At 41.3% G+C, this 13,223-nt stretch overlaps 1 protein-coding gene across 1 annotated transcript; it reads right to left on the minus strand.

Annotated features, from left to right (window-relative positions):
* Window positions 1–2,989: 2,989 nt before the first annotated feature.
* Window positions 2,990–12,048, minus strand: tlcd1 (TLC domain containing 1). The gene is made up of 4 exons (XM_060936218.1): window positions 11,644–12,048; window positions 10,190–10,272; window positions 5,541–5,623; window positions 2,990–4,898 (listed from the first exon to the last, which is right to left on the minus strand). Exons 1-4 carry the CDS (start codon window positions 11,847–11,849, stop codon window positions 4,515–4,517), a joined length of 756 nt encoding a protein of 251 aa, XP_060792201.1. The 5' UTR covers window positions 11,850–12,048; the 3' UTR covers window positions 2,990–4,514.
* Between the last annotated feature and the right edge of the window lie 1,175 nt (window positions 12,049–13,223).

Here is a 13,223-nt window from a genome sequence, read left to right on the forward strand (position 1 = left end):
ATTATTATTATTATTATTATTAGTAGTAGTAATACCAACAATTATTCATGGATTATAGATAATAATTAATGATTATTTTTGAACAATGAACATTGATATAACAATTGCACTGATGATAATTAGTTTACAGTTATTACAACACATTCATTAATATTGATAATGGTTATGAAAGGTGACAGTTGTTCTTCTGTGTTTAATGTAACGCTCTGATGATTGTATGACTGCATAAACAGGTTTATGCTGTTACCTGCTATAATGCAGAAGATACTCGAAAACTTCCTCAGCCAGCTGTATACTGTACGACACTCAGACTGATTTTGCTGTCGGACACAAAATCACACATCAAAGATAATCTTTGGGGATTGAAATAATGCTGGCTAAGGTTGTTCAGCTGGTTCTACTTGCCGTTTATTGTTTTCGTTTTTGAAATGATTCATGGTGTTTTCTCCAATAAACACCAGTCTTCTCCTTGCTGCTACAGTAGTTCTGCAGGCCCAAAACACACGACTTTGCTTCAGCTGTTTGCATGTCTAACAGTTGCCATTGATGCACCCTGTTGTTCACCAATTGTATGCATTCTTCTTAAAGTTAGTAAAAAAAAACTATTGCAGAAAACAGTTTTAAGTTGTCGTATTTATCATTTTCTTTGCCATGGTACAGTCTTAATTTTTCCATTTAGAGGTCTTGAAAAGGTCTTAAAAGTCTTTTTAAATTTGTACTTGAAAAATGTGCAGATACCCTGCTGTGGCCGCAAGGTCTCCGGTGCCTGTCGTGGCGGCAATCCCCGAACCCGGTGGTGGACACCGGAGTAAGGGATGCTGTCAAGCTGAAGATGGAGTCCTATCAGGCCATGTTGGCCTCCGGGACTCCTGAGGCAGCTGACGGGTATCGGCAGGCCAGGCATGCCGCAGCTCGGGCAGTTGCGGAGGCAAAAACTCGGAACTGGGAGGAGTTTGGTGAGGCCATGGAGGAGGACTATCAGTCGGCCTCAAGGAAATTCTGGGAAACCATCCGGCGCCTCAGGAGGGGGAAGCAGTACTCTGCCAACACTGTTTACAGTGCGGGTGGGGAGCTGTTGACCTCGACTGGAGATATTGTCGGGCGGTGGAAGGAATACTTTGAGGATCTCCTCAATCCTACCGTCACGTCTTCCATTGAGGAAGTGGAGGCTGATGACTCAGAGGTGGACTCGTCCATTACACAAGCCGAAGTCACTGAGGTGGTTTGCAAGCTCCTCGGTGGCAAGGCACCGGGGGTGGATGAGATCCGCCCTGAGTATCTCAAGTCTCTGAATGTTGTGGGACTGTCTTGGCTGACACGCCTCTGCAACATCGCATGGCGGTTGGGGACAGTGCCTCTGGAGTGGCAGACCACTCTCTCTTTTTAAGAAAGGGGACCAGAGAGTGTGCTCCAATTATAGGGGAATCACACTTCTCAGCCTCCCAGGGAAGGTTTACTCCAGGGTACTGGAGAGGAGAATTCGGCCGATAGTCGAACCTCAGATCCAGGAGGAACAATGCAGTTTTCGTCCTGGTCATGGAACACTGGACCAGCTCTATACCCTTCATAGGGTGCTCGAGGGTTCATGGGAGTTTGCCCAACCAATCCACATGTGCTTTGTGGATCTGGAGAAGGCACTTGACCGTGTCCCTCGTGGTATCCTGTGGGGGGTGCTTCGGGAGTATGGGGTTCGGGGCTCGTTGCTAAGGGCTGTCCGGTCCCTGTACGAATGGAGCAGGAGTCTGGTTTGCGTTGCCGGCAGTAAGTTAGACCTGTTCCCAGTGCATGTTGGACTCCGGCAGGGCTGCTCTTTGTCACCAGTTCTGTTCATAATTTTTATGGACAGAATTTCTAGGTGCAGCCAGGGGCCGGAGGGAATCCTGTTTGGTAACCACAGGATTTCATCTCTGCTTTTTGCGGATGATGTTGTCCTGTTGGCTTCTTCAAACCAGGACCTTCAGCATGCACTGGGGCAGTTTGCAGTCGAGTGTGAAGCGGCTGGGATGAGAATCAGCACCTCCAAGTCCGAGGTCATGGTTCTAGACCGGAAAAGGGTGGCTTGCCCTCTTCAGGCTGGTGGAGAAGTCCTGCCTCAAGTGGAGGGGTTTAAGTATCTCGGGATCTTGTTCACGAGTGAGGGAAGGATGGAGTGTGAGATCGACAGGCGGATCGGTGCAGCCTCCGCAGTGATGCGGTCGCTTTACCGGTCCGTTGTGGTGAAGAAGGAGCTGAGCCAAAAAGCGAAGCTCTCAATTTACCGGTCGATCTACGTTCCGACTCTCACCTATGGTCATGAGCTTTGGGTAATGACCGAAAGAACAAGATCGCGGATACAAGCGGCCGAAATGAGTTTCCTTTGCAAGGTGGCTGGGCGCTCCCTTAGAGAGAGGGTGAGAAGCACAGTCACTCGGGAGGAGCTCGGAGTTGAGCTGCTGCTCCTCCACATCGAGAGGAATCAGCTGAGGTGGCTCGGGCATCTCTTTCGGATGCCTCCTGGACGCCTCCCTGGGGAGGTGTTCCAGGCATGTCCCGGAGGGAGGAGGCCCCGGGGAAGACCCAGGACATGCTGGAGGGACTATGTCTCTCAGCTGGCCTGAGAACGCCTCAGTGTTCTTCCTGAGGAGCTGGCCAAGGTGTCTGGGGAGAGGGAAGTTTGGGCTTCCATGCTCAGACTGCTGCCTCCGCGATCCGGCCCCAGATAAGCGGAAGAAAATGAGATGAGATGAGACACACCGCCTAGTGGCCAGTGTTAGTAATTACCAGTCATACACACCACCTAGTGGCCAGTGTTAGCCGGTAAAGAAATGAAACAAAAGAGGCTGGCTATGATATAAGAAAATTCTACAACCCAGAAACAGATGGGAGCTCCGCTTTTAGGCAGGGCCTAAATCTATATATTATTTATTAGCAGCACATGTCTGTATGTATATAAAATGATAGTTCACGCTCCAAATCTGCGATGTTTATGCACATTAAAAAAGAGCAATAATGAAGTTTCTTAATTTTATTTAGGATTTGTTGTCCCATTAAGGCATCCTCCTTTGTACACAAATACTTTTTATTAAAATAATACTTCACACATCTAAAACAAAACCTAGAATATAATTTAATTGTTCCACTTTAAGTGCACCTTAACTCCTGAGGAATGGCCAAGTTACACACATTACATTTAATTAAAGTTGTTTGGAGGGTTTTTTGTTTGTTTGTCTGCTTGCTTTTTTTTATTTGTTTTTAAATCTTGCACATGACTAAACTTTTCTATTTTAATGGTTCACTCGTAGGGTGTCATACAGTAATTATTATACTGGAGGGCAGCAGTTAGTTCTCTCCTCAGCATCAAATTTCTTCCCTCTCAGGTCTCAGATTTGAGAATTCAATACTTACAAAATGAGAATGTAATATGAATTTTAAAAAGCTTAATTTCTAACTATTTGAAATGTCTGACAAAGCTAATATGGGATCACATCAACTTCATGTCTTTAAACCCCCCCAAAATAGATTAAATAATATATACATATTTTTTATGAGGGACTGCAGAATACACTTTTCCTGCATTTCCAAGTTGAATCAAATGGACCTACACTGGTCTGTATAATGAAAAGAAAAGGAGAAGATAGACTTGATGAAAACTTGTATTTTAACTCATTTCAATTCCATCAAGTGAACAGTGTCAAGGTTAGGTTTATTTGTAAAAGTAGGATGGAGACCATTAACCATGTGTCTGAGAGGTATTTTGTTTGTAGTCAGGATTACATCAGAGTAGCTATGAAATTTTATTAGCCTATAATGATCTGTCTCACTGCAGATTTCTGGGAAACGGTGAAGGTTATATTTAGTGTTCAGATGGTGGACCTTGGACATGAAGTTATGTAGTTAAATGTAAAACGTACAAAAGGGTCAGCACCATGAATCTTAATGTTTCTAATGTTTCATACTACAGAGTAAATCAGTGGCATCCTATAAAGACAAATCAGAATGTCATGCAAAATGTGCGCTTTTCTATTTTATAGCCTGAAATTGCACATATGCATTCAAGTAACCATGTGACATATCATGAATAATATAAGATCACATTCAGTTATCTTCAGGAAGCAGTTTATCCTGGTTAGTGACTCCACTGCGTATGAGATGGAAGTTCACCCTGGATGGGATGCTAATCCACAGCCAGGCCCCCTGCATGTGCACATAGGGGCAATGTAGCATTGCCAATCTATATACCAGTATGTTTGTGGGAGGAAACCAGAAACCCAGGAAATAACTGACATGAACATGTACTGAGAACACCTCAAACAGTAAATTAAGTTCAGGATCAAGATGATAAAAATAAAAATACATGCACTACATGTGAACAGTCCACATGTACAAAAAATATGTAAAACACAAAGTCAGAGAAAACAGTTTGCAGTTGAGTTTTGTATAACAGTCAGCAGTACATTAGGCTCCAGTGTGAAATTCAGTTTCTCTTTGTGACTTCAAATGAATGTTCAGTATTCAAAAAATGCCCCTGCGACATTTTAATCATGAGCAAATTTGCGGACGCCGTTTGATTGGCTGTGCTTTGAGAAGAAATCTGCTCGTAGCAGACGGTAGAAATAAATGAGGATCATGATGTTCATGAGCATCATAGATGCCAGGAAATATCCAGCATGGTCCAACCAAGAGTAGTTAACAAGGATGTACCACGTCAGGTAGAACTGTGCTCCCAGACGAAAACTGATGTACGTTGTGACATTGAGAATCTTGTTAATGGTGTAGAGGAGTGAGTCTCTGGCCACATTGGACATTTTGAGCATCAGCCGTGTATGTAGAAATACACTGTTCACTTCAACAAACAGAGCCACCACAGCACCAGCCACATAGTGACTCGTGAGAACAGCATACAGGAAACACCATATCACCTGCAAAGTGAAGATTTTGGAGAAATGTAAAGTACATTATATGGTCAAAGTATGCGGACACCTGACCATCACACCCAGATGTGGTTCTTTCTAAAACTACTGCCACAAAGTATGAAGCACACAATTGTATAGGATGTCTTTGTATACTGTAGCATTACACTTTCTCTTCACTGGAAAACAAGGGCCCAAATATCTCCCAGCATAATAATGCCCAAAGTGAGGTCCATGGAGACATTGTTTGCCAAGGTTGGAGTGGAAGAACTCAAGTGGCCTGCACAAAACCCTGACCTCAACCCCACTGAACACCTTCAGGATGAGCTGGAACACTAACTGAACCACAGGTCTTCTCGCTTGACCTGATCTTGCTAATGCTCTTGGGGGTGAATGAGCAAATCCCCATAATCATGATCCAAAATCAAGTGGAAATCCTTCCCAGAAGAGTGAGAATGATTATAACTGCAAAGGGACTAATTCTGGAATGGGATGTTCAAAAAGCACATATGGGTGTGATAGTCAGGTGTCCACAAAGTTTTGGCTATGTGGGGTACATCTTTGTCAAAAAGCATTTAAGACAATGAAAAATATATTCAATATAGTTGAAACCTTTGACCACGCAGGTTGTATTGGAAGGAACTGATTTACCAAAACATGATGAAGCAGAAACTCCCATGATTCTCGTGCATACCCGCTGAACATGATGTCTCCAGCATCCTGGATGAAATACCCTGACCAAAAAAAAAAAAAGGTTGTCAGTTTTGAGTCTAAAGGGAAATTTTTTTCAGGCTGCAATTATAGGTTGGGTTGATGATCATTTTATATATTTATTTATCAATTTACTTTTATTGTGGTCAGGGTCATGGTGGATATGGAGCTATCCCTGGAACACTGGGCTGGATAACTAGTAGCGAGGAGATTCAGGTTGGGTCTGACTTTTTATATTAGTTTAATTAAATATTTTTATTATTATTATAGTTATGTAAGAGAGATTTACAGTTCACATCTCAAACATTACCATCCAAATACTGTCATGTCTAGGAAGCCATGGCCTAATGGTTACAGAAGCAGCTTTAGGACCAAAAGGTTGCTGATTCCCTAGACCAGCAGAAATGGCAGATGTGCCCTTGAACAAAGCACCAAACCCCTAACTGCTCCCCAGGTTGCTCTGGGTATGTTGCTCTGGATAAGAGTGTCTGTTAAATGCCTGTAATGTACAGTATTATAGGTTCAAATAAAGTGATGTGATTTATAGTGCTTTTATAACTTATACTTGGGAATTAGAATATGGAACAGAGTAAAAGTAAGGACTGACATCAGTCAGATATTCTCTCTGCACTGTATAATGGCCTCAGGAGATGCAGCGGGTTAAGTAACTGTCTTGTATTACTTGCTGTAAGACGGTATGTTGGTGCAGCAGGTTGTCTACCAGCTCCAGGGTTCCCTGTTTGATCCTGAACTTGGGTTCAGGTTTTGAACTGGCATCCCATCCAGTTCAGAATATATACAAGCCTAGCTCCAAGTGTTCCTGGGAAATTCACCATGATCAAAATAAAGCCGTTACTGAAGATGAACGATGAATGAAAATTGTGGTTGTCAAACTAACCACACTCTTGTTTTGAACAATGGATAGTTGCCATAGTGATTAGCCCAACTACATAATGGTTTCAGCTCATTTATAAACAACCCTTCATGTTGTATTCATGGCCAACTTTTTCATTTAATGGAAAAACATTGTAGATATTTACATGGGCTTCTGATTATCAGCACCTTGTGTGACAAGAATTAGACATACACAGATATACAGGTTTGGTTCCCAAATTTCTCATTCAGTGCATTTGTGGATTTGTTAAATTCTAAAGCACACCTGAATGAGTTTGATAAGACACTCACTGCGTTTACATGCACATCCAAATCGAGCTACTGTCGGTAATCGAGTTAAGGGTCCCAGCAGGGGTGCCAGAGAAATCCAATCCTACATGCACACAAGGAAATCGAGCTATTGTGTGAGGTACATTGTGCACCCGAGCCACAGGTGGTGCTACACGCCCCATCGTGTTGGTACACTTCCGGTTGTCATCATGAAGAAGAGCTATTCACGAGTATAAACAAAGTTATCAGCAGTGTTGCCAGATACTGCTGACGTTTTCCAGTCCAAAACATGTTCAAATCCGCCAAAATGCACTTAAAACCGCCCAATCTGGCAACACTGGCAGTTCCGTGTTCACAAGTTCCGTGCTCAAGCTGTTAGGCTTGCTCTAACAGACTGTATGGCTACAAACTGTCCTGCGCAGACCACTGTTTTGTAAGACAGCTTATTTTGCACAATTGTATATTTTTCTAAAGTCCATTTTTTGCTTACAAAAAAATTTTTTTTTTCTTTGCTTACAATTTAACTTATGTCTTAATAAACACACAAAAAAGTTCAATTGTTTTGTTTTTATTGACATTCTTCAGATGTTTTATATATATATATATATATATATATATATATATATATATATATATATATATATAGTTTCCTCCGGGTGCTCCGGTTTCCCCCACAGTCCAAAGACATGCAGGTTAGGTTAACTGGTGACTCTAAATTGACCGTAGGTGTGAATGTGAGTGTGAATGTTTGTCTGTGTCTATGTGCCCTGTGATGACCTGGCGACTTGTCCAGGGTGTACCCCGCCTTTCGCCCGTAGTCAGCTGGGATAGGCTCCAGCTTGCCTGCGACCCTGTAGAAGGATAAAGCGGCTAGAGATAATGAGATTATATATATATATATATATATATATATATATATATATATATATATATATATATATACATACACACACACACACAAATACAATGACTTGTTTATGTACACAATTCACAGCTATGCAACAGCTGTACAGATGTATTTGGTGATACAGTAAGTGAGCTAAATTTTAACAGTGCAAACAATGCCACAAAAAGAAAAGATTCATGCCGTTGTCATGCCGACCGAGGCTGTTGTGTTTCCCGCTTGTGGTCTCCTCACTCGTCACTTCCGGAAGGGGCAGTGCTGAAGTAAGTAGCTCGACTACGTAGCTCGATAGGGTTTACATGCACTAAGTAGCTCGGCTAAAATCGCATAATCTAGGTCGTGCAGCTCGATTACGAGAAATCAAGTTCGGTTCGATTTCAGCCTAGCTAAGGTGTTTCCATGCCATTTAGAACTTCGATTTCAGTCGAGCAACGGCAGAAATTCGATTTTCTCTATGTGCATGTAAACGCACTGACTGTTTAGCTGATCCACACAACACAGGGTTTAATTAAACAGGTTACACTACCGTTCAAAAGTTTGGGGTCACCCAGACAATTTTGTGTTTTCCATGAAAAGTCACACTTTTATTTACCACCATAAGTTGTAAAATGAATAGAAAATATAGTCAAGCCATTTTTCTGGCCATTTTGAGCATTTAATCGACCCCACAAATGTGATGCTCCAGAAACTCAATCTGCTCAAAGGAAGGTCAGTTTTATAGCTTCTCTAAAGAGCTAAACTGTTTTCAGCTGTGCTAACATGATTGTACAAGGGTTTTCTAATCATCCATTAGCCTTCTGAGGCAATGAGCAAACACATTGTACCATTAGAACACCTATGTAGATATTGCACCAAAAACCAGACATTTGCAGCTAGAATAGTCATTTACCACATTAGCAATGTATAGAGTGTATTTCTGATTAGTTTAAAGTGATCTTCATTGAAAAGAACAGTGCTTTTCTTTCAAAAATAAGGAAATTTCAAAGTGACCCCAAACTTTTGAACGGTAGTGTACCTGGAAGGAAGCTAAGCTAAAACACACTTATAGTCTTGGATCAGCAAAGATCCTATCAGATGACCAAACTGGATTTTCAAGATGTGATGTTTAAAAGAAATATGAGATAACTGGGAACATTGAAAGCAGGAAACTCCATGGAAGAGATAAAGCCTTCTTTAATTCATTTCCTTGGGACAGGAAAAAAAAAGTCAAATACTTGTTCAGAATCTGGCTGAGTTGTCTAGCACCAAAGTCTATGCTTTGGACTTTAAGAAGTCACATTGTGAGAAATGGTTTTGTAGTCAAATCAAAAATACAAAACAGCAGGATTTAGCCAGCAGTTTGTTTTTTTAATTATCCTTTGCGACTAGGGAGTGGAGACATTTTTTTTTTCAGGTTGTTTGTGTGTCTGTTCATGTGTGTGTCCCTCAGTGCGTCCATCTGAGATTCTCATTTGCGTGATATCTCAAGAATGACTGTTTGAATCTTTGTAGGATTTGTATGGAATTATCATTGTAACAGCCGATAAATTGATTAGATTTTTGAATTGTATATTAGTTTTATTTCCTCTAAAATCCCAACCTTAATTAGAAATATGATATGTAGGTGGGGCGGCACGGTGGTGTAGTGGTTAGCGCTGTCGCCTCACAGCAAGAAGGTCCGGGTTTGAGCCCCGTGGCCGGCGAGGGCCTTTCTGTGCGGAGTTTGCATGTTCTCCCCGTGTCCGCGTGGGTTTCCTCCGGGTGCTCCGGTTTCCCCCACAGTCCAAAGACATGCAGGTTAGGTTAACTGGTGACTCTAAATTGACCGTAGGTGTGAATGTGAGTGTGAATGGTTGTCTGTGTCTATGTGTCAGCCCTGTGATGACCTGGCGACTTGTCCAGGGTGTACCCCGCCTTTCGCCTGTAGTCAGCTGGGATAGGCTCCAGCTTGCCTGCGACCCTGTAGAACAGGATAAAGCAACTAGAGATAATGAGATGAGATAAGATGAGATGAGATATGTAGGTGACAAAGAACATTAGTAAGTAAGCAGTGGCACTAAGAAGAACAACTTTATTCATCATATGCACACTTGTGGAATTCCTCTCTGCATTTCAACCATCTGAAGCAGTGAACACACAGATGTGAGCAATAAGCACACACACATACCCAGAGCAGTAGGCAGCCATGCTAACAGTGACCGGGGAGCATGGGGGGGGGGACCCACACAGACATGGGAAAAACATGCAAACTCCACACAGAAAGGCCCCCGTTGGCCACTGGGCTCAAACCCAGAACCTTCTTGCCGTGAGGTGACAGTGCTAACCAGTACTCCATCATGACCTGACACCAATTATTATTATTATTATTATTATTATTATTTGTAAACAGAAAACGTTTCAGGCTAATGTCTTGTTATAAATTTTTAGAGCCTTTTTGGAAAAAAAAAAGATTACTATGCTGACTGATAGTGGTCTGCTGTAATATATAGCAGCAGTGTGTAACATAGTGTACAATGTATTCGAGAAAGAGAAGATGACTGACCTGTTGAGATCACTACAAGCAGATATGAGACAGGAGTGTAGGACGAGTGCATGTCATACACCATCACTGGATACTGAAAAACACTGAGCACACCAACAAGAAGACACTTACAAACAAGCACTGATGAGAAATGATGCAAAAGCACTTCAGTGAGTGACAAAACAGCATTGGTCTCCTTTGAACATCTTTTAAAAATATGGAGGTGTTGGGATTTGTTCTGGTTTTGATTTCCATTGTGAATTTGCACAAATGGAATACGATTAAGAAATACATTCCTTCTCACAAATATACTACATGGCCAAATATTTGTGGATACCTGACCTCACCCATATGTGCTTTTTGAACATCCCACTGTTATAATAACCTCCATTCTTCTGGGAAGGATTTCTGCTAGATTGTGGAGCGTGGCTTTGGAGATTTGTGCCCACCCAGGCATAAGATCATTAGTGAAGTCAGGAACTGATGTTAGGTGAGGAGGCCTGGGGTGCAGTTCGTCCACTCCAACCTTGTCAAAATGTGTTTTCATGCTTTGTGCACAAGGGCATTGTCATGCTGGAGCAGGATTGGGCCACTTTTTTCCAGTGAAGGGAAATTATAATGTTACAGCATACAAAGACATTCCAGTAATAAACTTTGTGGCAACAGTTTGGGGAAGAACCACATATGGGGGTGATGGTCAGGTGCCCACATACTTTTGGCCATAAACTGTAATGTACAATTAATGTAATGAAATGAGACAAAAGAAGAAAGAAAGAAACCTGGTATCACTTCAAGTCTGTTCAAGCTGTTTGACATGACAAATAGTTTCACATTCATATCAAAGCTTTTGTTACAAAACATTAATTCAAAAGCAGAATCATGTTTATTGGCCAAGTATGTTGACACACACAATGAATTTGGTTCTGGCAGCTGGTATCTCTATGGCAATACAATTAAGAATTAAAAAGCATTCTTCTTCTGAGAATCTGAGTTCAATTCAATATTTTTAAAAGGTGCTCAAAACGGGGTTTGGAAATATCTCCATTTTGGATCAATATTATGTTTTGAACAGTTACTGTGCTACCTGGGCAACCACTCAACTGCTCCAGTTTCTCACGCCTTCTCATGAAATGTTTCCAATGACTGCCTGCCTGACACGTTTTTCAAGTTTCTGTATTTTGCTGAATCTTCAATTGTATACACAAGACACATAATTAACTATACATTCATACACTTTATACTGTATTTATTTACCATTTTTAAATACTTTATTTATTTACCATGTTAAACCCTTGATTGTGGTGTAATGCAAAAATCAGCGTGACTTTTGTCTAGAACATTACACAAGTTGAAAGCTGATGTCGTGATAAGTTATCAGAAATCTGTGTATATCTAAGGCAAAGTCACAAATTGTCCTTTCTCAGAGAGGCCAATTTTTGGAGGTAGAATACTGTATTTAACAGAACAACACTCACCAGAAAATGGCCCAGGTACCGGTCAGGAGCGAGTGGACGAGTGACACAGAGAGATTTTTCCATTTATAGCTCTTCCATGGATCACAGTTAACACAATGAGGTCTGGGCAGAAACCTCAGTAGTATATGGAGCAGCCTGAAGGCCAGTGAGCTGCAGAACAGATAGAGGACGGGCCGGTGCTGTATCTCCTTCAGCCAGCCATCCATTCTCCACTCCTGCTGTCTTACTTACCTGCTTCACACACTTAAGTATAGCTGCTTTCCCTTTTCTGTGTCTCCTATTCTCCTATGTAGGGTGATGATCTGTTTTGGTAATAAGTGCAAAAGTCTGGAATTCTTCTGCAACTCTTTTCTTCTTCCTCTCTTCTTCCCTCTCACTCACATGCTGTTGCTTAACAGTGGGTGTGTGTTTGTCTCAGTCTATGTTTGCTGAGCAGTGATTGGCTGAGAAAGAATGAACTAGTAAGATTGCTGCTACAGGAAATGTTAGTCATACCTCAACCTTTTTTTCACCTCAGATCCTACGTGTGTGATCCAGTAATACAGCTAAACTTGTCTGAGTGAGACAATGTAATGTGTTGTGTGTACATATGAGAGAGAGAGAGAGAGAGAGAGAGAGAGAGAGAGAGCAATCAACAGACAGAATACAATAAATCAGAAATCATATTGCTGTGCTAGCTGAATGGAGTGTTCAGTTGGAAATAAATTAGGCCACAAAGCTGGCTCTTCCAGTCATAATTACTCTTGCTCTGCCATGACCTGCTGATTTATTCCAGAATTTTATGGCTTAATTTATCATCTTAACTCATTACACCTGGGTGTAAATCCTTTGTTTTAGGGTCTCAACAAAATTCCAGTCAGAGCGGCTCACTGACACTTCACCTTTACAGACGCACAAATCACTGTGAACATAATATTGTATATACGTCACCTTACAAATCAAGTGCCATTATAAATATTAATACAGAACTACTAAGAAGAAAATTAGATGGCTAATCCGAGTATGACATGCATAATGAACCTTTCACCACAGTGCTGTTGAATTCTCAAACCACATGGGTTAAAGTGTTGATTACTTTCCTATAACAGCAGCTCTGACTGTAGTAGGCCTACAGGCGGCAAGACAAATAACAGATTTTTAGTATAAATATGGAGGTGATTATTGAAAATCAGGTGCGATGATTGATCAAGAAATTCAGACTAGTTTTCAATAATCACCTTGAGCGACTCGGCAAAACGGCGACAATTGTGCACTCTGATTGGCTACTCTACTACTAGACTATCAGTTCATACCGTATATCGTGAGTAGAGAAAAACAAAATGGTGGCACGTTTTGCTGAACCAACCGAGGACGAAATAAAGACTCTACTCGAACACAAAACCCCAAAAAATGCAAAAAAGCAATAAAATATGGAATAAAAGTATTTGATGGCAAGAACATATCTTTTTTATTTTTCAATAATTATTATTATTATAGTATTTTTCACAAATTGCTACTGTCATTTCGCCAGTTTGTTTACATTCTAAACAGAAATTATTTTGTCGGACATTCTATGTAAAGTTTTTACTTACCGAATTTGC

Source organism: Neoarius graeffei, chromosome 12 (assembly GCF_027579695.1).
Source record: "Neoarius graeffei isolate fNeoGra1 chromosome 12, fNeoGra1.pri, whole genome shotgun sequence".
In the NCBI taxonomy this organism is placed as follows: Eukaryota; Metazoa; Chordata; class Actinopteri; order Siluriformes; family Ariidae; genus Neoarius; species Neoarius graeffei.

Bases quoted from the DNA above. Each gene is read 5' to 3' on its own strand.
- tlcd1 (XM_060936218.1), bottom strand. From the start codon at position 11,849: ATGGATGGCTGGCTGAAGGAGATACAGCACCGGCCCGTCCTCTATCTG. The intron at 10,273-11,643 runs GTGAGTGTTGTT...TGGTGTGCTCAG, and splicing joins GGTACCTGGGCCATTTTCTG to TGTTTTTCAGTATCCAGTGA. The intron at 4,899-5,540 runs GTAAATCAGTTC...TTCACTTTGCAG, and splicing joins TTCTGCTTCATCATGTTTTG to GTGATATGGTGTTTCCTGTA.